We start from the raw sequence: 24663 nt of genomic DNA, 5'->3' as shown, positions 1-24663 counted from the left end.
TTATGAAAGATTTTGCTACCTTCTCACGTCAGCATCCCTTGTCAGAAGATATGATCAAGGTCCCCCTACTAAACAACATGAGCAGACACATGCCTTTGCCCCTGTGATGGTGAGGATGTGACCTCTCTACTTGGCTGCATGAGTCCTGGCCTTTCATAGCTCTCTTATGTAATTTATTTTCACTTGGTGGATTTTCCCTTCCCACCACAGATACCCTCCAATGTTTCTTGGTCTTCTGCTTATTCATACGTATGACCTAAACAGGAACTGCTTCTGGAGGTGTGCAAGAAATAACACCTATAAATCAGTGTGTTCATTCCTTTCCACCTCTGGGAGCTCGGGCCCAGCTGCTGTAGATGGGAACAGACACTGAGCAGTTAATTACAGGAATAGTGTGCTGCAGTGCCCTCGTAATGGCTTGTAAGAGAGTGTATAACACGAGAGAAAGAGCCGGCAGGAATAGGAGACAGTAACAGACAACAGGCCCAATAGAGGGAGTTAGGAGTTGAGAGGAAAAGGAGATTATTTATGGCTTGGAGGATCCAGAACTGATTTCCTGGAGAAAGCTTCCCATCCTTCTAGCATATTTGTCAGACCTGCGCAGTACCAGATGGGTCCTTAAAACATCAAGTATTAACACAGCAGCAAATGCATCGCTACATTTTACATCTTTACCTGTCAGTAGAACTTGATAATTTTTTTGTGTCTTGTAGCTCTAGAGAGCTTTTGGTGGATAACAACCTATAAATTCACGTCACTAGTCATACACACTAGTGGTTCTCAACCTGTGGGTCACAAGCCCTTTGTGGTTACTTATCTGATACCCTGCATATCAGGTATTTACCTTATAATTCATAACAGTAGCAAAATTACAGTTATGAAGTGTCAATGAAATAATTTTATGGTTGGGGGTCCCCACAACATGAGGAACTGTATTTAAAAGGGTCACAGCATTAGGAAGGTTGAGAACCAGTAATATAGACTGTTAATGATTTTTGTAGACGGTAGAAGCATATCTTATAAAGGCTAAGAAAGATGTAGGATAGATGCCCAATGTCTCTGTGGTAAGGTGTATATTTTTCAGTGTTGGCAAAGAAACAGTATTTGTTAAGGACTTATTGTGAACCATGCTGAGTCATAATAGGACTAGGGACATGTTTCTTACTCTGGGATGAGCATTTTTCCTCACACTCTGTGTACTAGCTCCTGTGTCTTCACAGTAACTCCCTGTGGTAGATACTATGGTCCTCTTTACAGATGAGAAAACTCAAAGAGATTAATGAATTGTTGGAATGTTTTACTCTAGAAATGACGCAGGTGGAAGTCAGGTGATCATCCAGCTCCTAAGGCAGTGTTCTTCACCTTGTGCCATCATCACATATTTGGTAACAAACCCATAAAACATCTTTGTGGAAAAACAGTACTGTCCAGTTTCACTGATGACTGAACTTATCATCAAGGCTTTTTGGACCCAAGTTCTCACCCATCTTTCTTCCGCCAAACCATGGTGATTAGTGACTTTGACAGAGATTATACCCAACACATGTGATCTTTTTAAGTAAATAAGAAAGCACCATTTTTTTTTTGAGTCTGAGTACTGAGCAGATAATGGTAGTGAATACTGATCAATGTTTGAGTCTGAAACCTCCTTGTGTGTCCACATTCATGGCTTAATTGATGAAGAATTAGGATCAACCTTCAAGAAATAAGTGGGTGACAATGTTTTCTCCATCATTGGTTTTAGTTGCATGCAGCCTAAGGCTCAGACAAAATCCTGAGTAGTCAGGGGTAGAAGTCACATCTTAAAGCATAATGGAGTTTGGATAGGGCTCGGGAAGAAGCTCTTGGAGAGGAAAGCTATTCTGTGGACTCAAGCAGCAGCTAGGCCAAGACTGGGTGAGCGATATAGCATCTGTGTTAGGGAACTGACAAGTCACATTTGGCCTGGACAGGAGAGCAGTGTTGTGAGACTTGGATGAAAATACATAGAGCTGCATGTCTCTCTGAGGACAAGGAAGTGGAAAGATTTATCCATGGAGAAGCTGTCTATATCATGGTCACCCACTCCCTTTGCTTACCTTCCATTCCAGTAAGAGGACTGACTGCCAGATCTCTGTGTTTACATATTCCTTAGAGAAATGAAGGGGATCTCTTCCACCGCCTGTGGCACATCATGAATGAAATCCTAGATCTGCGGCGGCAGGTGCTAGTTGGCCATCTTACCCACGACAGGATGAAGGACGTGAAGCGCCACATTACTGCCCGACTGGACTGGGGAAATGAGTGAGTACTGATGATTACAGAGTGCTGGAAGGAGCGTAGAAGTGAGTTAACCTGGATACACTGCTACCACTGGGAGGAATCACACACAGGTTCCCCATTCTTCCCATTTCCGCCTTCGTGTGGACCATCACTGATGGAGCCCAAAGCCGCATCTTGTGGATCTGGTGTGAGCACTAAGATATTTTGCTTTCTAATGCCTGATAGTGTGACAGTGGACAAGTGGTCACAAGAGGAGATTATCAATTTAATATGGTTTCTGACTAAAATGGGTCTTTTCATCCTATAGTATTTCGGTTTGGTGCATGCATTTTCTTTTATTGTATACCTCTTCTATATCATGGCATAGATCAACAGTGTGATGCAGAAGGAAACACTGATCTTACCAGCCTTATTGCAGTGTGCACAGCTGTGTTAAGTCCTGTGCAGGCATGTAGCCACACTGCAGAGCTGCGTAGGGGAGCTCAGGTAAAGGCTGTCATTGACTGAGATTTACTTTTAAATAAAAATGTGGGGGACTTATTTAAAATAACAGCTAAGCACCTAAGTAGTAAATCTAATTACTAGAAACTCGGACCAAAGCTGAGGCTGTACTCGGTTTGAATATTAATATAGGGGTGACAACCTAGAATAAGCCACCTTTGGTTATGCTCTTAGTTTGCACATGGCCTAAGACTAAGACAAGGATGGACTTTCTTCACATGCTGCAAGGCCACACCCTTACCTTCCTTAATAGTATCAAGGTCCTATTCGCTGTTTGACCTTTAGTGGATCTTAGTACTGGATGTAGGGAGGGTGTGGAGAATGAGAGTGAATATGGAACGTAAAAAGAGAAAACACCAGGAAGGAAACCATGAGTAATTTATGACTTTCTGAATCTGGAAAAATCAATCTAGAAGTAGAAAGTTGCTTCCCCTAAGGATAGGAAGTGGCTTTCTCCGAAGCTGCACTTGATTTCTGTCAAAATGTTTAGGGAATACACAGACCCACTACCAGATTTTTAACCCTCCCGCTCACCCACAGTACTTGTCATATCTTATTGAATATGATATGCTACTCAGCTTTTTACAGACAATAATATTCAATTTAAACGTGCCTAGAGGATTCATTCATGTGAGACATAAAAGCAAGAAAGCAGGTGTGTAATGTCAGGAAGAGCACTGAACTAGGGACTCTATAGTGTTCTCTAGTTTCCCTCCTTCTTTCCTTTATTTGTTTGTGTGTATGTGTGTGCATGTGGTGATCACAGGACAGCTTGCAGGAGTTGGCGCTCTCCTTCCACCAGGTAGGTCCTGGAGAGCGAACCCAGGGCCTCAGGATTGATGGCGAGGGCATTTACTCCCTTGCCATTGCACCTGCCCAGATCACTTCAAGACTGGGAACAAGTTTCTGAAACCTTCTCTGTCATGCAGAGAACTGACCTGGAAGTACAAAGGCCCTTTCAGCTCCAGACGATTGGACAGAAAACATGCTGTGTCTCCTGCTGGGTTTGATTTGCAACCTTAGTGTTGAGTTTCTCCTTTGTGCCTGGCCTCATGTGGTTCTTATTTTTTGTTTGGTTGATCTTTTGCTGCTGCTGCTGCTTCTTCTCCTTTTTCTTCTTTTTCTTCTTCTTCCCCTCCTCCTCCTCCTCCTCCCTCCTCCTCCTTCCTCCTCCTCTTCCTCTTCCTCTTCCTCCTCCTCCTCCTTCCTCCTTCCTCCTCCTCCTTCCTCCTCCTCCTTCCTCCTTCCTCCTTCCTCCTCCTCCTTCCTCCTCCTCCTCTTCCTTCCTCCTTTCTCCTCCTCCTCCTTCCTCCTCCTCCTCCTTCCTCCTCCTCCTTCCTCCTCCTCCTTCCTCCTTTCTCCTTCCTCCTCCTCCTTCCTCCTTCCTCCTCTTCCTTCCTCCTCCTCCTTCCTCCTCCTTCCTCCTCCTCCTTCCTCCTCCTCTTCCTCTTCTCCTTCTCTTCCTTCCTTCTCCTCCTCCTTCCTCCTCCTCCTTCCTCCTCCTCCTTCCTCCTTCCTCCTTCCTCCTCCTCCTTCCTCCTTCCTCCTTCTCCTTCCTCCTCCTTCCTCCTCCTCCTTCCTCCTTCTCCTCTTCCTCTTCTCCTTCTCTTCCTTCAGTCTCCTCCTCCTCTTCTCTTCCTTTTCCTACTCTTCCTCCTTTTTTCTTCGAGACAAGCTTCCTCTATGCAGCCCTAGTTGTTCTGGAACTCTGTCTGTAGCCCAGGCTGGCCTAAAACAGAGATCCTTCTCCCTCTGCCTCCCAAGCGCTGGGATTAAAGGTGTGTGCCACCATGCCCAGCTCACTTGGTCCTTCTTATTTTTAAAATCCTTTGACTTTTTACTTAGTTGTAGTTGGTTATTGGTCACTATGCTGGTCCTCATTTAAATGAGAACTAGTTTGTTAATAAGGATGTTAGATGGAGTTAGATTATCAAAAATCACGAGAAAATATGGAACAGGTAAACAAACTAATTCTTTTTCAGTTTGATGAGGGGAAATAGAAAAATGGGGAAGCAGAGAAAAATTCTGAATTAGGACTGTATTGAGGCTAAGTTTTTGATTTACATGAGTTTTAGCTTGTGCTTTGGGCAGTTCTATGGCTAATTTATAGTAAGTTAATAAAAAAAAATCCATGAAAATGAACAGTATAATTTAAATCATTCTTTAATTGATACATTTTCTCATGCCCTTATTCTATTTTCTTTAAATTTTATTGACAATTTATTTAAGAATAATCAACATAGGGATTATACATTTGCCATATTCCTTTAAGGATATGTTCATTTTCTTATTAAAGAGTGCTAAGTGGAAAGCAAATTAAGATAATTTCTTTGCCTATTAAACTGGGTCATATTGTCCTGGAAAATGATCTGTCAGCACATAAATCTCTTACTGAACATAAATTAAGAGTGTGTTCAGTGTCGTGTTGCATATCAGACTGGTGAAGAGTGGTGAAGAAGAGTCCTCGGGGTATGGGAAGCTTAGATGAAGTAGGAAATGATCCTTCTCGGTCCCTAACAGAATCAGTAGAAGGTGGCTGTCCCCTGAAATCCCCAGGCAGAATTAGAGTGGGGGTGCAGATTCCTGTCACACATAGAGTCCATGACAGCCTCTGAGGTGCTGTGGAGAGTACCCAGAAGGGCGAAGAGCTTCACCCCTCTTCCTGGTGTCCCAGAGTGTTTTAGTGGCTGGGTTGATAGAAAGTGTGTCCCTTCCTGCCCAGCCCTGGCCTTTTCTATCCTGGATGGTCTTGCTTCATCTGTTTTCTCTAGGCCTTGCCTGATCTTTCCATTTTCTTTGTAAAGCATTGCTCTGATTCTATTTTGTGAGCTAAGAAACCCCAAACTGTGGCTTGTTCTCCCTTAGACAGTACCTGTTAACTGACAGAAAATGAACGGCAACAGGTAAGATGTGTTTCCCACAGTTCTGACATCAGGAAGCTAGCTCAACTATGACTCAGGCTGTTCAGAGAATGGAAACTTTGAAAGCTACTTCTGCCAGGAGAAGTTCAGGAAGGGCCTGAAGCTCACAGCTGGAGCTGATCTTGACTCATTTTTGTAGTGCTAGAGATGTGTGGCCATTCCTAGATCTTTTCTTTCTAAGGATGGATCTGAATTCTCAGATTCAGATTCACAAAGAAAGAATATCTTTAACAATCTGTAGATATGCTATTGTGCCTGTTTGGGTTGAGCATTTTATACCAGCTCTCTGACTGCTGGCCAGCTGTGGATTGTTTCCACAGATGTTAGGTGCCCACACGAGGGCCAGCCTGAAGAGACAGACACATGAATACCCTCCTGGGAGAGAATGGAGCTTAGGCACCCTTTCTTAGAAGAAACTTTGACTAAGGCAGGTGCTAAGATTCTTATGTGATTGTACATTCTGGAACCTGTAACACAAATCTTTCATCAGCAAGGTGAACCTGGTGTCAAATGATACCTCACAACCCAGCTCAGTGACTTCTGGGAGGAGACAGAGAATGGGAACTGACCCTGTCAGTTTACCTGGAGTGGGATAGCATGGGAAGATGTGACCACTTTGAGAATAAACAGCTGTACTTACTGTGATCTGAAAATTCACCTCCGAGAATAGATGTGTGGTTTCTTTGAGTATCTGAACATCATTTAAGAAAATAAGGAAAGGAGTTTAGTGTCAACTGACAGCCTTCCCATTTTAACAGCTAGTAGTTTTCAGAGTGGCCGGCCAGTGCTTGGCTCGAATTAGGTACTGAATTAATCATTTTAATGATGCAACTTTAATGATATTTTGGAGCATAGAATTTCAGGATTCCCTGTTATTTTTAATACAGAAGTTAAGAAAGCTGTAGTTCTGTAATTAGACGTACAGTGCCGGAAGGCTTCTATCTTGGAGAGAGATGCTATGAGAGGGCTGCAGAGTCAATTATTCTCAACAAATTAAGCATGAAAACAGGAGTCTGGAAAAGAGGAGAGTATGGTTGACAGGGAAAAAAGCCTGGGGAGCCTTTTGGAGTGACTACGGATACTTAAGGAGGTAAATGGTATCAGTGTCGCACAGCAGTTGCCCTGGAGAGGAACATGCTAACAGTATCACTGGAGGGAAACTGTCAGGGAAAAGGGTTACACTCATGTTCTCCTGTCCATGGTAAGACATTCTAAACTGAGAATCAGATCAATAACCTGAAGTTGCTAGAGCCTCAACTTTAACCACATATTGGCCACAGTAACACCCAACACAAAACCATTTCACCACCATGGACAGGCCTGAGCTGTGCTTCCTCTCTGCCCCATGCCTTCGCAGTCTGACCCCAGAGCTTGCCATGGACAAGAAACATGCGTAAGTTCCTGGGGCTTCACAGGGTACATATTGACTCCCGGTAGCCTAGATCGAACCCTAAAGGCCAGACTTCTCTCTTCTTACTCCTTTTTCTAAAACCAAATTATGGCTAACTCTAGTTTCTAGTGTACTCCAGTTTAGGAGGGCTTCTCTGTTGCTGGTTTGTGGGTTGTTGAAAGGTCTCCACCACATAGTATCAAATGGCAGGATCGTTTCCTTGAGAGCACTAATGCATCCTGCCATGATTGGCCTCTGTCATATTCTGTTTCCCAGTTTTACACGACTCTCTGCTATGTCCATTCCAACTGCAGAAACAAGTCATGCTGGACACAGTGGGGGCGGGGCAGTGTGTCTGGTCAGGTTTGATTACATTTCCAGACACTGTAGTGAAAACATTCTGAGTACATTCCATAAAGGTGACTTTGCTCCCCAATGTTTGAAATTTGTTTTCTAGACAACTGGGACTAGACCTGGTGCCTCGGAAGGAGTACGCGATGGTAGACCCCGAGGACATCAGCATCACTGAGCTGTACCGACTGGTAGGTACACAGAGTGTTTGCTCACCGGCTCGCTGCTAATTCTGTGGTTCCCACGGCCGTCTTTGTACTAGACGTTTTAAGAACTGGGTGTTCCAGGTTTCATTCGAAGAGAGTAAAGAGACTTGCAAGCTGAGGTGACCGTGTCCCAACAGTACCGAGGCTCTTTCCCTGGCTCAGAACACTGAAGTTCTCCACGTAGCCCTCCACAGGAAGTAAGGTTCTAGGAAGAAAATCCAGGACTTTTACAAGCCCTTTTTTTCTTTTGCCTTTGCCCACTGAAAGGCTTACACGTCACACTTCTTCACCTATTATATTTCTGGATAGTAAAATGGTCACCAAGGTGCTGTCCTTTCCCCTCCCATCACATATGTGACTTCAAAAAGGAGCTCTGAAGTTAGCCTTCGCCTGCTGTTTTTACATTCGTCCTTGGGCCCGCCTGTTTCTAAGTGTCGGAGGCCATTGATAATCCTAAAACATTTCACACACTCTGCCCATCCCAGGGTCACCTAGGACACCGTTTTCTTTCCCTAGCTGCCTGGTAGTCTACTCTTTGGCTTGGTTGTTTTAACATAGTCCAGTCTGTCCTTGAATTTAGCTCGTGCTTCTAAATTCCTGTGTGGAATTTCTTGATAGTAAGTAAGCTTTCTCCAACCCCAAATTAGAGGAGAAGGTCTAGGTTAGAAAGGGTTTTCAAAGGATGTTGCCTTTTGCCTCACTTTACTGTGATCTCAATGATGACTATACACCATGCTATAATGTTCCTAGAAGGAAGGCCCTCCAGAAATAGACTCCATTTTCAAGGTTTTGCTACTTTTGATGTAGTTTTCTATGTTTAAGGTACTTTTGTGAGAGCAATGGGTAATTCTTAATTGATGATTATACATGCATAATAAACTGTTGGGAAAAGCCATCAGTTCCCTCAGCTGCGACATGTGACGCATGAGGAGTCAGTCTCAGTTAGTAACAGTGCCTTCACTTTCTTCCTTGTCACCCTTCTGTTCAGGATATCTGTATTTCATGCTGTGAATCGGAATGCTTTCTGATTTTTTAAGAGGGTTCCTTTATGGTACACTGAGCTTTTGGCATTCAGTATTGCATACTGTGAGCCTTTTTTACATCTGCGTTTAAACAGACTATCTGGCCAGTCTTAAGGAAACAGCTGAAGGTGGTCGGAGGGGTGCTAGGGTGTAACTCAGTGGAGTACTTGCCTAATATGGACAAAACCTCTGAGTTCTGTCCCCAGCACATCATAAATTGGGCGGGCTGTCACATGACTCTGCAATCCTAGCCTTGGAAGTTGGAGGCAGAGGATCAAAAGGTCAAGATTATCTGTGGCTACACGGAATTAGGGCCAACCTAGGCTACATGAGACTTTCTTTAAAAAGTTTGGGAAGGTGATTGGAGGGAGAAAGAGAAGGTGGAAAGAATACAGTGAGCATGCCCCAGGTTTACTCACCACTCTTAAAACAAATGTAATCTGTGTTCTTTATTTGTTGCTCATGGCTCCTTACCTCTTTAAATCAGTCAAATCTAATGCCACGTCTTTACTGTTGATTTTACCTATTGAGGTTCTATTTTCTCATTTAAAATGCTCCGTGTTAAATCCTGAGGCCGCACTGCCGTCTCTTCCCTGGCCTATGCCCTTCATAATCGAGTGCAGTGCTTCCCTTCATAAGCACCAAGTACGCGATTCTGAGGTCATTTGGTATTATGAGCACATCCTGGATTGTAGCTCCAAACAACTGTCTTGTCAACCTCTATCCACTCAGCACTGTCAGGCTTAGTACTTCACCTCCTTGTGTTTCTTCATGTGCTAAGTAACCAAGTACTTCTTTCATGTTGATTATGATTGCCTTTCCTGGGGACATATTGAAGAACACCTAAGCATGCAGGCAGGCTTCGTTCCTTTTCACCTTCCGTTCTTCTTCATTAGAGAGGCAACATGGCAAAAATAATTGATATCATATGTGCTAAATCCAGGCATTAGGTTTCTCTGAGTTTAATGGCATGGATAATAGCAGCCTAGACCTGATACAAATGTAATTTTCCAATGATGTAGAAGCAGAAAATTCTCAATTGGGTTGTGGCTAAATTATGTGCACAGAGCTACAGGCGTATTTTTGCCTTGTAGTACTTGACATTGAACAGCAAGGGCATCTCAAAGTACAGTAGAGCTGCAGAAGTTGTACCCTTTATGTCTGTTCTCTGTGGAGTTGCAAAGACAAAGGTTCACTGCAGTTGACTAAGCTACTTTAAGTCTCCATGGAAGTTCCACACAACACTTGCCTTTATCTCTCTCTGGCAGAGAATAGTTGGACCTGGAGATTTAGCTATAGATATGAAATATTTGATGACCAACTAATAATGCCTGCCATCAATACATTTTTCCCTAGTTTGGATTTCTATATATAACTCTGCCTCTGTCTTTCCTTTTAGCATTGGATATAGGGTGTCAATTGATTTCACCTCTATTAACATTGCACTTTATTGATGGTGGTGGCCTGAATGGCAATGATGCTGAGAGTCTAGGATTTCATGTAGGCCCTGATGGATTAGCAATTTCTTCCATTTCTGGGAAAGACAATAAGGGGGTGATGTGGTATTTTATAGCTCAGATTCTGGTCCAAAATCATCTCTTTACAGACGAGGAACATAAAACATAGTAATTTTTGCGCACACACACACATAATGTCTCCTCAGTAGAAATTCCATGTTCCTGTTTTTAAATAAGGATGCTAGCCCCCCAAAAGAGAACTGGTGTTCATGAATGTCAGAAGGACATGTTCTTTTTGGGAGGCAGCTCTTTTTCTTCTTCTCAAGCCTCTTGTGTCCTCTCTCCATCAGGCATCCTGCCACGCTCCTCTCTTCCCTTTGTGCAACCTGACAGCAACTGCCTGCCTTTGATTTCACCAGGGAGAGGAGTTGGGGCTCCATCACCAGTTCCTTGCTTTTGTTTGGCAGGGTATTATCATTTTAGATCAAGGACCATGGAGGTTGACAGAGTATTATCAATTTAGATCAAGGACCATGAAGGTTGACAGTATATTATCATTTTGGATCAAGGACTTTGGGGTGAAGGTAAATGTCCCCAGGAAAAAAAACGGTTTCTCCTCCTCCTCCTCCTCCTTCTCCTCCTCCTCCTCCTTCTCCTCCTCCTCTTCCTCCTCCTCCTTCTCTTCCTCCTCCTCCTCTTCCTCCCCCTCCTTCTTTTTTTTCAGTATCACACTTGGAACACAAGTTCCAGGTTGATATTGTACCTTGGGGAGAAAGGTCCTGGTTTTGTTTTTTGCTAGCCCTTTTCACAGATCATTCTCACCCAGTTAGGCCCATCTGAGGTGGGAAAGTCTAAACCTTACCTTGAAAGCATGTATCTACCTGCAAAGGTTGAATTGCCAAAGGCCACATCTGAGTTCTGCTGTAAAGAAAAGCTAACTGGCCGGAATTTCTGCTTATTTGGGCCTGCAGAGTATCTTTTCAGGGACATTTTATGTTTGCAAGGTCCTGTTGTCTTATTAGCAGTTCTTAGTGGTCTAGAGCAGTGGTTGCCAAATAGAAAACAGTGGTTCCCAAAGGATTTTTACTCCACCCCCCACCCCAGGGGACATTTGACATTGGCTGACCTGAGGACAGAATTTGGTTGTCACAACAAGGGGTAGCAGTAGAGAGAGTCCATTTAGAGGTTGCTATACACACCAAAGCCCATTACATCTCCCTCCACCAAGATTGAGAAACCTGGACATAGCCCACTCATCCAGGAATTAATGTAGCACATGAGGAATACCAGCTTGAGTGAATGAAATCTTTGGAGTGGATTTGTTTCTTCTCCTAATAAATGGTACAGTTAAAATATCAGGTGTCAGTGGATGCAGTACAGCTGTCAGGTACATCTGCAGCTGTACATTATTTTACCAAGGGTTATTGTCTGTGTTGCTACCATCAGGTTACAGCTCCCAAAGTATAAGCTTGCCTTTTAATTTATTACTGAGATGCTTTTTTCACCGAGATATTTTTAGCACTCCTCAAAAATACCAAGAGATAAGCAAGTAATCATAACCCTTTAAAATCCAAATTCATCCCAGATCTGGGAGAATGGTGGGCCAGTGGAGACTGTGTGCTGAGGAGTGCTGGACACAAGGGTGTGTGCCGTGGGCATGGAGCACAGAATCTTATTCATAGCATGCAATGGAGCTTCCAGGACAGCAATTAATTACCCCTCAGATGCAGCTATCCCTTTTTCGGTCTGCTGTGATTCACAGCTCTCCACATATGATCTCCATCAATAACTCTCAACCCTCGTTGTCCATTAGAGCCACCCGGAGAGCCTTTAAACCTGCAGCTCCTGAGAAGCCCCCACCCCCTGGAAATTCCCAGTTAATTGTTCTAGGACAGGACCTGGGCCTAAGTATTTGTTAAAAGCTCTCTTGGTGACTCTGAAGTGCAGTCAAGGTTGAGAACCCCGCTCTAGATCTATTACATTATTTGCATGAGTAAGGGAGTTGATTTTTTTCCTGTTGATTCATACTGAATGCCATGATTGATGCCGGAAGCTTTGTACTCTGTGAGGTCAAGAGCAGACACCTCCTGGAGGTGAGTTCTTTACAGGGGACGTTTGTGTCTGGCTCCCACTCTGGCCTTTGGTAGCCATTCATGTCTTTGGAGTAGCTTGTGCTGTGCTCCACTCTAGACTATACATATGCGGAGGTTTCTAAGTAACTCAGCAAGTGAGGAGCAATTCTCAGGGGAAAGGACTTCCTTTTGAATTAAAGGATTTAGTTTTATGAGCATGTGATGTGTCTTTTGCCAGAGTGCAAGAATTTTGAAAGTACAAAATAGAGCAAGCTTCACAGAAACGGGGGAAAATTTTGCTTCCCCTGCCAGTGTGCCTGGGGAGTATGAGGTGACTAAAGATCTGTTTAGTGGGTTACTTGTGATCTTTTGCTTTTAGATAGTTCATAATAAAAGAAGTGCATAAACTTTCTCATGATGTTATGCAATTGCACTTAACAGCTGTCAATTGCAAAAAGTTAGCCAGTCATTTGGTATTATTAAACTCTATTTACCAGCCTTAAAAGAAAAGGTAGCTGATATAGAAATGTGGCAGTGTGCCTTCACCACTAACAACTGCCCATGGCCATAGAGTTCAAATTCCAAGTGCTAAAATGAATCCTTTCTTCACCACGAGTCTCAGATGGGGTAACAGTTGGCATTCTATGATGTGAAAGTGAACATATAATCCTTACTTCACCACTTCCCACTCTGTTAGTGCCCAGGATCTCCAGATCCTTTCCTGGCTGTCTTCTCTTGCGTTACTGCTTCTCAGGTAGAGATCCAAGGGCTGAGTAGACTGGCAGCAGTTGGCAGCTGAGCCAGTATGTGCATGGCAATAGAGAATTAGAAGCCTGTGCAAATTTTTACATTGCCATGGTATTCTCACTGTCTTTGTGTTTTGTTTTGTTTTCTGGAAGTATTTACCTATCAGCCTCCAAAGAATTACAAGAAGAAATAACCTGAACTGTCACTACAATCAAATCAGCAAGTCCTGTTCTAGTAGAGAGACCAGAATTCTTGCTCCTTCCCTAGTACTTTGCTTGGGACAGTTTTCCAAGGAGTCTTTGGCCTTCCCAGGCTCCAGTCAAATTATTTTGGGGGCTCTATAGTGACAATATAGTGTTTCCCCTTTCATCACTCTTCTAGGGAGTGTGTGGTGTGTGTGTGTGTGTGTGTGTGTGTGTGTGTGTGTGTGTGTGTGTGTGTGAAAGAGAGAGAGAGAGAGAGAGAGAGAGAGAGAGAGAGAGAGAGAGAGAGAGAGAGAGAGAGAGAGAGAGAGAGAGAAAGGGGGTGTCTCAGTAAGTGTTGCCCAGTCTGGCTTTGAACTCCCTTTGTGGGCAGGTTGTTCTTAAACTTGAAATCTCCCTGCCTCCTCCTCCCAGGCAGCTGGGATTACAAACTGCACCACCAGGCCAGCTCTCTTGTCTATTCTCTAGGATGACAGGTTTGTTCTCATCCTGAAAGCTGATTGGTATCAGCAGAAATCCTTTGAACTTCCTCCCTCCCCGATCTGTGCCCTGAGCTGATATCATCTTAAGGTTAAAATTTAAAGGAAATCTTAAAGCAAGAGCCCTTGATCATCTTAACGCAGATGCTAGAAGAACATTTGAAATTTAGATTAGATACTGAATCTAGCATGGGAAGAAATTTTACTATCTCAATGCCCATCACACCACAGCTTTGTGCCGTTACTTTCTTCAGTCCGCTCTGATCGTGTTTTTCCTGGGGTGTGTATCATTCAGATGGAGCATCGACATCGGAAGAAAGACACCCCAGTGCAGGCCAGCAGTCACCACCTCTTTGTCCAGATGAAGAGCCTCATGTGTTCCAACCTGGGAGAGGAGCTGGAGGTCATCTTCTCACTCTTTGACAGTAAAGAGAATCGCCCAATCAGGTAATGGCATGTGACACAGAACTTGAGTTTCTTGATGTAACCGTGGCGGATGTTTGCAATTGGCATGCTTTCAGATACATTTTTCGTCTACCGCCTCAGTTCATTTATAGAGCTCTGAGTTTCTGATTTACCTACCCTCTGGGTATTTCCGTTAAGCTTGGATAGATTTGAGAATTCCTGGGAAATCAAAAGGTCTATAGAATCCTAAGTAGGCTTAAATGAAAGATGTGGCCCCAGTACCAAGCCGGTTTTGTTTTAGGTACTTTGTGTTGATAATGCCAAGAAGATAAAAGTTCTTTATGGTATAATGTTTACTTATTGAGGTCAGCACATTTCATCTTTCAGTTTGACAGTAAATAATAACGTGGATCTTCCTGTGTCTGGATTGGTGATATCAAGGAAGAACTTCATGCTTGCAGATGCTTCAGTTGAAGTATCAGCACTGTGAAACAGGACAAAGTTTGTGCTGTTTTCATCCTCAGGGCTGACTCTTCCCTGGTGTGCTACTCTATGGCAAGCTTTTCATTAGAAATTTTGGTTTTTCTGAGGTATGAGGAATCAAATCTCAGACTTTGTGCATGCTAAGTGAGACCCCTATCCTAGCCCAGATTTTAATGTTTAGGAAAAGAATTAGAGTAAATGTTATATTTTGTGTATCCAGTCAAACATTTGATCTCTTACTGAGACTTTATGAGAACTATATTTATTTTGAATTGAAGCATAAAGCACCTCATTTTAAATTAAAAATTCACATTAAAATTATGAATTAGGATGGAATTACTTGAATCACATGTAGTGGTCCATTTGTACAATGCTTCTAAAGTACTTATTAAAATAATCTTTAGCAGTTCTAAGCCACACATACTGATTCATAAACAGAAGGTAATCTAGGACTATTTCCCTCATTTTCTAGGAAATAAGTGTGAAGTTTATTTTTAATGTACTTATAACCCTAAACATGATGGGTAACTTACTGATTAGCTTTTAATGTACTGGCTCTTCACTCTATTGTTGCATTGTTTCAGAAGAAAGAACTACAGACGTAAACTGTGCTTTTAGGGAATTGTGGGAATCCTAGTTTGGTTTCTGTTGCTGTGATAAACAGCAGGCCCCGAAGAAACTTGGGGTAGAAAGGGCTTCTTTGGCTTAGAGGTTACAGTCCATCATCAAAGGAAGCCAAAGCAGGGGCTCAAACAGGAACCTGGTGGCAGGAACGGAAGCAGAGACCAGTGGATCGCTGGCTTGCTTTCCTCTGTCTGCTCAGCTACTTCTTCACATGGCCAGGCCACCTGCCTCGGGATGGCACAATCCCTAGCAGGCTGGGCCCTCTTATGTCAATTAGCCATTAAGGAAATGCCCTAGAGACTTGCCCACAGGTCAGACTGATGGAGACAGTTCCTCAGTGGAGCTTTCCCAGGTGACTCTAGTTGGTGTCAAGTTGACAAAACCAATCGGCACCATGAGTTTCTTCTCACATGGCGTTTTAATGTCATCACCGATAATACTAATACTGAAACCAGCACAAGGCTCCAGAAGTCACCTGTGCTACAGAAGTTGGTTTCTGAAGTTGAATCCTTTCAGGGGATTCTTTCAAAACATTTTTCCATTTTTTTATTCATGGGAGCACGCTATGGCACACGGGAAGTCAGAAAACCACTTGTCAAGTTTATCCTCTCCTCCATTCTCTGCTTACACCATGTGAGTCCCTGGAAGAGAATCAGATTTTTTAGCTTAGCAGCAGTTTTTCCTCTGAGCACTGAGCCAGCCCAAAGAATTTGTGATTGTATTTGTTTCTACATGATATGTGGGAGTTGTATACACGTCACGACACACATGTGCAAGTCAGGAATTCTGACTTTGAGGAATTCTGTAGGAGTCCTTTTTCATTGGGACCGCCAGCCCACGGATAACGACATGGAAACTTATTATTAATTATGAAAGCTTGGCCTTTAGCTTGGGCTTGTTCTCAACTAGTTCTTATAACTTAAATTAGCCCATTTGTATTGATTTACGTTCTGCCATGTGATGTTACCTTTCTCCGCACTGCCCATCCTGCTTCCTCCGTGTCTGGCTGATGATTTTTTTTTCCTTCCTCCTTTTTTTCTTCCCAGAGTTCTCTCTCTTGCCTGCAAGTCCTGCCTGTATCTCCTGCCTAGCTATTGGCCATTCAGCTTTTTATTACACCAATGACAGCAATGCATCTTCACCCACTGTACAAATATCCCACAGCATCCTTCCATCCTTACGCTCCTTTCAAGGGTCATATCCGGGTCACTAGGTTTGTGGAGCAAGTACTTTCACCTCTGAGCAACCTCACCAGCTTTTCTCGGGGTACCTTAAGACAAGTGAAGTAGTGTCAGCTGCTAATCCCTGCCAGGGGCCAAAAGCTCAGATTCTGTCCTCACAGGCGTCCAGTACAAAGGAGGCCAACATGTGATATCACCTACCTATCTCATTCAGCAAAATAGTGAAGTGTGTAATATCTCCAGCAAAGGAAGATGTCTTCAAGCTTCCATCAATCATCATTTGATTGTGGCTTTGTTTACGAAACCTGATTTTTAGATTTTTAAACAGCTATTGAATCTTCCTGAGGACTACCCAGAAGATTGGGCCTCTGATCATGTTATGGACCCTCCTTCCCGTAAACACCAGTAAGGATGCAGGCATGTTCCGACAGCATCTGGCTAGCACGTGCCTACGTTACACCCCATCATTCTGGTTTACTTGGATAGCACACCAGTCCAGAACCTAATGATCACTGAAAATTACAGACTAGTATTCATTTAAGGCCAATATAACCTTCATACAACTTCTTTCTGTTGAGAATTATTTGTTTAAAAAATAGGATTGCCACATTGCTTCACATAAGCAAAATATTTTTAGTTCTGGCTGGAACTTTGATTTCCTCATCCCACAAGGTGTGACTGGGGAAGGCAAGGAGAGGGTCTGCCCTCTGCATCCTTGGTATCTTAGTTTATTATATTCATGTGGCAAACACCTATATAATGGTTTTCGTATGCCAAACACTGTTCTAAGTTCATTTAAAAATATTTCCTGACTTAGCCCTGTGAGGACTACTCCACCAATATTCCCTTGTTTGTAGATGATGCAGCTTACAGTCCTTGCCCAAAGTCAAGTGAAGCTGGTCCTTTGCTGTATAGGAACCAGTATTTTCCATCTCTCCTCCACACTCATGTCTGTAATATTCCTAATGTGCTGTTTTTCCCCAGTCAAGTTATGATTACCGTTGAGTGTCAAGGGGTCTGTGTAGGGCTCATTCTTTTAAGACCTTGAGTGGTAGAAGCTTAAGCTTGTGAAGACTGGACAGGAAGGATCCCTTAATGATGAAGAGGCCACACCGAGGGAGAGGGGAAATCACTGATGTCTGTAGGCTTCTTGGGAGAAGGGCATCAGGAAACAGACTTGAGTTTGCAGATGGGAGATTAGCCCTGAGAAAGGAAGAGGGGAGGGTGTGGATGGGAACTATCTGAGCCTTAGGATTAGGCATAAGAATTGTAACTGTTTACAGAGAAGGAACTGGCAGTATATGCCATACGATCTCCTTTAGCTGGCATTTAAGAACCGGCTCCTGCACCGAGTGGAATACAAAGAGTCATAGTGTGGTGATTTACATAGGCTTGTGCAACTCTATATTAATACTTCCCTTGCCTTCATACATGCTGCTTCATCTGCATCAGTGTGTAAATAATCCTGGCTGGTGAACTTGACATTGTTTAGTGGTTGACTTAAAACTTTCATTATTTTGTTTACTGCTGTATTCTAAGCCTTCATTAATTACCATTGGAATTTTGTCTTGGGACTAATTCATTCCTTTATTTTGGTCTCATCAGAGAATGCATTTAACAAGGCCTGAGTACCACCAGTTGGTCCCTAGCCACTGAAGGCTGCTCATGCGTACCAGCTGCTGGCATGGGCTATTAGCTGAGAACTTAGCAGCAGGGTGTGCTTAATTCTAGTCATTGCATAGATGAAGTTGACTTTCTGCTGATTCCTTTTCACATACTTTTCTGAAGTTGGATTTTTTTTTTCTACTGTCATGCAGTTAAACTCATTTTTCTTGAAAGGTTTCATTTCCATAGATGCTTTCTTTTGCCTACAATTATGTTTTATTCAGTCCAATTCTGTCATTTAAGGGAGAGGAAGTACTGAATACAATTGGTAAAGCACAGGCTTTTTAAATATTCGGATTCATACTGAACTGTGAAATGGCTATGAACCTCTGTCTGTGAGACACAGATCACCTGTGTCTTGTACACCCTTTCATTGTTGCTGAGTGGCCGGGCTCTGAGGTTAGATGATCTGGGTGGAAATCCTGGCTCTGCTGTACCACTCTGGTCATGTAATTTCACTTCTCTTAACCTAGTCAGACTTCATGAAGACAATAGTGCTTTCCTAATGGGATTTCTTGAATGTTAAATTCATAGGCTGTTGCTTAGTACCCAGTAGTTTATCAGCGGCCCCTGGCTGTGATGAGGAGGCTTATTAAACCCAAACAGGAAGTATGCATTATCCTAGCTTGAATTGTGTGGTAGCTCCCCTTGCATTCCTGGGGAAATAACACATTCCAAGAAACTGGGGATGTTTTGCTTATGGTATTGCAGTTAGTTAAAGTTTAGAGAGACCTACTAGCAAACGGGTAATATGGAGCCCATATTACCTTAGCCAGGGGTGCTCAAGAAAAGGTGATCAGAAGTCTGAGGTGAGATTGCATCCTGAAACACCACAGTGAGGACCAGAATAAGAAAGTTGGGAGTCCTGTGTCCAGGTGGGGAGAGTCTATGAAATTGCTTTCATAGCTTCCAATAATTCATTTTGGAGACTGACATATGTAAGGTCTTATCTGGCTCAGCCTAGGAGAAAAGGATACTATTTGTGTGTGTGTATGGAAGTGTATAATGAGGTTTGTAGATCCTTTAAGGGTTTTCATTCCCTGTGCCCTGTGCTAGCATGTCTTGCTTGATACATCATTAGAAGTTTACACACAAGTTCAATATCTGCATTTTTACATAAATTAGGAATATTTAGTGCTTTGACTTTGATAGATTGTAGGCCTAGTGTTCGTATTACAAAGTTTCCAAAGTAAAGAAACAGTGTAGGGGGAAGTGCCCAGCCAGACTAACAAGGGGCACAGTGCACGGGATAAAAATAGATCGAGGAGGCATTGGAGACCCTTCTTGAATTGTGTATCAACCATCCCATCTGGCCCAGGGCATTTCCTGCCGTGTCTAGACATGTTGGCACAGATTCACTGTGGCTGTCTGTCCAGCAGTGACCCACAGGGACCTTCCCCGGAGCCTCTTGTTGAGAAGCAGACCCGCTCCCCTCGCCCCCTTTTCTCCACCATTTGATCATCCCAGCAGGTTCGTGGGGGTGGGGATTGTTCTCACCGCTGAGTTAATCAGATCTGTGCCTCATCCCCATTAGTCACTCTTGTGTCCCACGTTAAAAACAACAATGAGGGCTCTGCAAATACTGGTTGCCTTTATTGGTAGCGATTTTAAGGAAGCTGTTGGGGGAGACCCAAATTCAAAGAAAGTGACTGAGGTCACGGTTTATTCAGATCTAAAACACACAGGGTATAACTGAACCACTCTTCTCTGTAGCATTTTTTGATATAAATATAGTAATGATTATTTGTCTTTAGTGAATGGCTAGAAATACTTGTGTTGCAGGAAAACCAGAAGCTCACAAAGTTCACAGACTTGATTTGGCTTCCCTTTTTCTTTGGCTATAAGCACTCAGGCACACAGCTTGCCTCTCTTAAGTCATGGAGTATTCTACAAGGTGACTAGAAGGCCCTCTTACCCCTGTTCATGTGCTTTAAATCACGAGCAGATTAGTATTGTGATAGTGTAATACTGGCCAATATTATGACCATCTCTGTCTTCCTTCATTTACCCCCTTGTTACTTTCTGTTGAGAATTCAGAATAATTTATTTCTCCTGAGTTCTCTTCAGGATAAGCCATCATCACATATAGTAACCACTTCACAAGGGCTTCTTTGATATTCAGTGCCATTTATGTTGCAGGAGGATTTGACACTGACAAAGGAATTATTAATGGTGTGACCCTACCCTCTCATCATCCTTATGTTCTCAGCACCTTGCAGCGTACTTACCCAGGGCGTGTGTATGTGGAGGGGGTGATACAGTTAAAGGAAGCTTTTAAGTGTCGCCCTGCTGTTGCTACAAAGCATTAAAAGATCATGCATTAGTGCCTTAATCTTGGCTCTCACCCTTCCCCTCCACGGGGGATGTGCTCCTTGCTAAGAGAGAGCCAGAGTGTTCTGCACATCAGGAGAGTTGTTTCATGTTACACTGGGCTAATCAGCGCTGTGCTCTCAGACCTGGCTCTGGGGAGCCATCATTGGCAAACACTGTCATGCTCAAAAGTATACAAAAATCATCAGATAAAAGCCTGCCATTCTCCCCGAAGCACTTGGAAGGTTTGGATTACAAGTTAAGCACCCTGTGTTTACTTTATGCCGGTTAGGCATGTGCATTTCACACCATTACTATGCGATTATTAAAGTTTGTTCATTCATGCGTTTAGTCGGCCAGCAAGTACCTTCCTCCTTAAGGGCAAATGCTCACCTAGGGAAAGCATGTAAAAACCATGTCCTCCCAAATCTCATATTCTACTTAGGTTTAAAATGTTGAGAAAATTAAGGACGGTTTCTAAATCATGCAAAGTACAGTAGTCAGTATGCATTTTGTTGTTTTTTGAGATTGTCTCACTGTGTAGTTCTAGCTAGCCTGGAACTTGCTATGTAGACCAAGCTGGCCTTGAACTCCTAGTGATCTTCCTGCCTCTGCCTGCAGAGTATTGGACTTACAGCCATGTGCTACCATACCTATCCTGGATTTAATGTTCATAAAAAATAAAAACAATTTAAAACCCAAAAGGATGTTCTGAGGATTAAAAAAAAAATCAGAACATATTTTTGGGATTAAAAAAATACATTAAAGATTTACTTATTGTTTTCAGGGACTTGAATTACATGGGTTTTTATTTAATCATTCTGTTTTCACTTAAGGCTTCTTAACCTTTATTTTTCATTTGTTTTTAAATGCTTACTTCACCACAAAGTGCTTATAAAGAGTTTTGATTTTGCTTGTTTTCTGCTCCTTATGAAACATGGTTTCCTAACTAAGAAGACGGCATGTCAGGGAGTCAGAGTAACTCCTGTATGTGTCAGATCAACTTCTCCCTCAAAGAAGGTGAAGGACACAGTGATTACAGTGATCAGGTTCTGTGACTTCCCAAAAGAATAAGACACCCCCTCTCCACGCAGATCGTCTACTTCCGGGCCCTGTTTGTCTTGACCCAGGTCCTACCCGTAGTCCACTTCAGCTTCCTCTGCTCCGAACTTGTCTTCCTGCTGAACCTCCAGCATATTCTCTAGAGACTGGCTAATGCCAGGGGCTCCCTCCCCTTCACTCTCAGTCAGAATTCAAACACCAGGTCTGGCGATGGCATTCCCATACAGGCGTGATTAGACTTTCTCTAATTCACCTCCTCCTCAACGCCCTCGCCATCACTCACCTCCTCTTTCTTGCTGGCCCCACTTTCCTGCTGCCTCTGCTTTCATCTCGCACATATTCCTGTTCTCTTTCCCTTTGTTCAGTTCCGACTCTTTAGTTTCATGACTTACATGCAGAGAGGCCTGCGCACACTTGGACACATTTCTATCCACACTTAAATTTCAATTCTGCAAATGAGATAAACGTGTGGTATTTGTTTTTTTTTAATATCATAATGTACACTTCATCTGTTGATTTACATATAGGCTGGGTCTGTTTCTTTACTATTGTGACTAGTTCAGAAATAAGCACAGATGTGCAAGTGTCTCTGACTTGAAGTCCTCTGTATATAGACAGGAGCGGTACAGCAGGATCATGATGGTTATATTTTTAACATTTGAAAAGCCTTTTTACTGATTTCCATAGTGCATCTAACAATTTACATTCCCACCATCAGTGTATCGGGGTTCCTCCTCTTTCCCTGCATCCTTGCTAACATTGCTTCTTGTCATTTCTTTCTTAATGGGCTCTTCTGACTGTTAATGACACAGAATTGTAAAACAATTTTAGTGTACATTTCATTGATGTCTAAAGGTGTTGGAAAAAAATCATTTGAACTCTCTGTTCAGTTTGTTAGTCCATCCATGATTGGGTAATTTGGGGGGTTGTGGTATATAGTTCTTTATGGACTCTAGATATCAGTCCCCTGATTGATGTGTAGTTGACAAAGATTGTTCCTTATTCTTCAGTCTGGTGATTGCGTCTTTGCTATACAGAACCTTTTAATTTCACATAATCCCACTTGACAATTCTGGAGTTATTCATTTTGATGTTGAAGTCCTTTTGCAGAGTATCCTTGGTATATATTTCCCTCATTTCATTTAGTAATAAAGTGTTTAATCTCCCTAAGAATTTTACAAGAGGGAAATCTGAAGATTTTAAAATTAGAGTTATTGCTGTTTGTCAGGAAACCATAATAATAATAATAATAATAATAATAATAATAATAATAATAATATTTTCATCATCATCATTATCTAACTGTTTTTTTAGTCTGGCATTTGTGCTGGTGCTATGAAACAGTAGACATGCGATTGCTTATTTATCCCTGTAAGAGAGTTGGATTCTTCTTATCATAGAAAATTGTCATCCTAGAGAGTATTGTTTCATTTTTTAATTATAAAAAATAGCATGATGTAGTTTAAGAACATGCTGAGAGGTAAAAATTGATGGATTTTGATAGTTAAAATTGCAGTGATCTTAGCGAGACTTTACAAATGCATCTTCTCATGTAGCATTCAGCTGGCTCCTTTACCTGACAAAGCCCCAGATTGTTTGGTCAGTCTCTCCATAGCAGGTATGTATTCGGTGAATCTAGCCTTGGCTGTTAACAAGAGTCTGCTTCTTTCTTAGTTAAAGGACTGGGCTATGCACAGTCTGTATCTAGGGTTCCCTTCTCCATTTCTTTTTAATAAAAAGAAATCATGATTGTAATGCTACTTTAGTTTTAAAATTAGCACACTAATGATCTTATCTAGTAAGACTTGCACAGAAAAGCCCTGTCATTGGTGTTAGCCCTGTGCTTAGGGAAGAAAAGGAGAAAGTCTTTGTCCTTAAGATAGCAGAACTTTGTAGCCTGTTTATGGCCACTTAAGACAGCCATGAAAGACAGTGATTGGGATGTGTTAAGACCTGGACTTTGGGGTCTAAAAGAGCTCCTTAATGGAGAAATGTTTTCAGGCATTCACTGTAATAAGTAATAAATCATGATCTCCTAATTAGGAATTGGGCATTACAGGAGAAAGTAGCAACAAACCAGATAAGGGGATGCTAGCTAAGAAGGCTAAAGACTCTCGTCTCCTTCCACTGTGCAGTCATTGACATAGAGTGTCTCCCATCCTTCATCTACCCATGAGAACCAAATGCCAAGGTCCAGAAGGTACCTTGGGGCTGCTTCTACACCTCCTGTCCACTTTCCACAGCGACCTGAGGCAGCAGCGTTACCTCAGCCTGTCATGATGCTGTTTATGCTTTTCCATTTCAAGTGCTCTTGTAACTCATTGAAGAAAAGGGTACCGTTATAGCTCTCTGCCTGGTATTGTGCTGGAGGAGGGTACTTTCTTCTCAGTCTTTTGTTACAGCTGAAAGGTGAACTGGAGGGAGAGGAACTGGATGGGTTGGCACACATCTTTCATGCAGGCACTTGGAGGCAGAAAGAAGTAGGAGAATCATGAATATGAGGCCTGTTTGGGTTGCATAGTTCTAAGACAGCATGGCAACATAATGTCTCAAAAATATGATGATGATGGTGGTGGTGGTGGTGGTGGTGGTGGTGGTGGTGGTGGTGGTGGTGGTGGTGGTGGTGGTGAATATTTAATCTATACATAGGACATAGTGAGGGAATGAGCAACTCTCAGAGGGGGCCTTGAATTTCAGCTTACATAGCATCTTTAAAAACAAGCTGCATTTTAAGAGAAGTGACCAAACCAGGGAAGGCAGTGAGTTTCTTTTTTTCTTTTTTTTTTTTTTTTTTTTTTTTTTGGTTTTTTGAGACAGGGTTTCTCTGTGTAGCTTTGCGCCTTTTCCTGGAACTCACTTGGTAGCCCAGGCTGGCCTCGAACTCACAGAGATCCGCCTGCCTCTGCCTCCCGAGTGCTGGGATTAAAGGTGTGCGCCAACACCGCCCGGCTGGCAGTGAGTTTCTAAGGGGCAACAATTTGCGGGATGGCAAAGGGTGGTTAATAAAGTGGCGTGCGTGGCACGTCTGCTGCCGTGTCCAGGTCCACAAAGGTCCACCGTGGTCTTCATTGCTGAGCACTGTTCTCCCAGGTGGAAGAGGAGGCTGGTACCTTTGGTCTTCATAAGTCAGTGTCCTGCTTTTAGGCAGATTGAGGAAGGGCAGAGCTTTCTGTATTTCCTGCTTCTTAACTGTCTTTATTGCAGCAAACCTTATGCCAGGTTGGAGTACTTAGTGCAGCATTTTGTAGTATTTTGGTGTCGAATCTCTTCTAAACCATTGGGCATTTTGCACTGTTAGTCAAGAAGCACTGAGAAAAGGGGG

At 42.8% G+C, this 24663-nt stretch overlaps 1 protein-coding gene across 6 annotated transcripts in view; it reads left to right on the top strand.

Moving 5' to 3' along the window:
- Positions 1-24663, top strand: part of Dock4 (dedicator of cytokinesis 4) — a 420596-nt gene that overhangs the window by 199525 nt on the left and 196408 nt on the right. For all 6 annotated transcript variants that reach the window (XM_076550740.1, XM_076550742.1, XM_042260678.2 and 3 more), the window contains exons 6-8: positions 2135-2283; positions 7532-7616; positions 13907-14058. In XM_076550740.1, the coding sequence (XP_076406855.1) occupies positions 2135-2283; positions 7532-7616; positions 13907-14058 (386 nt within the window). The remainder of the gene's footprint in view (positions 1-2134; positions 2284-7531; positions 7617-13906; positions 14059-24663) is intronic.

The sequence above is a fragment of the Peromyscus maniculatus genome, chromosome 14 (genome assembly GCF_049852395.1).
Source record: "Peromyscus maniculatus bairdii isolate BWxNUB_F1_BW_parent chromosome 14, HU_Pman_BW_mat_3.1, whole genome shotgun sequence".
Lineage (NCBI taxonomy): Eukaryota > Metazoa > Chordata > Mammalia > Rodentia > Cricetidae > Peromyscus > Peromyscus maniculatus.
This window is presented reverse-complemented; position numbering and strand designations above follow the sequence as displayed.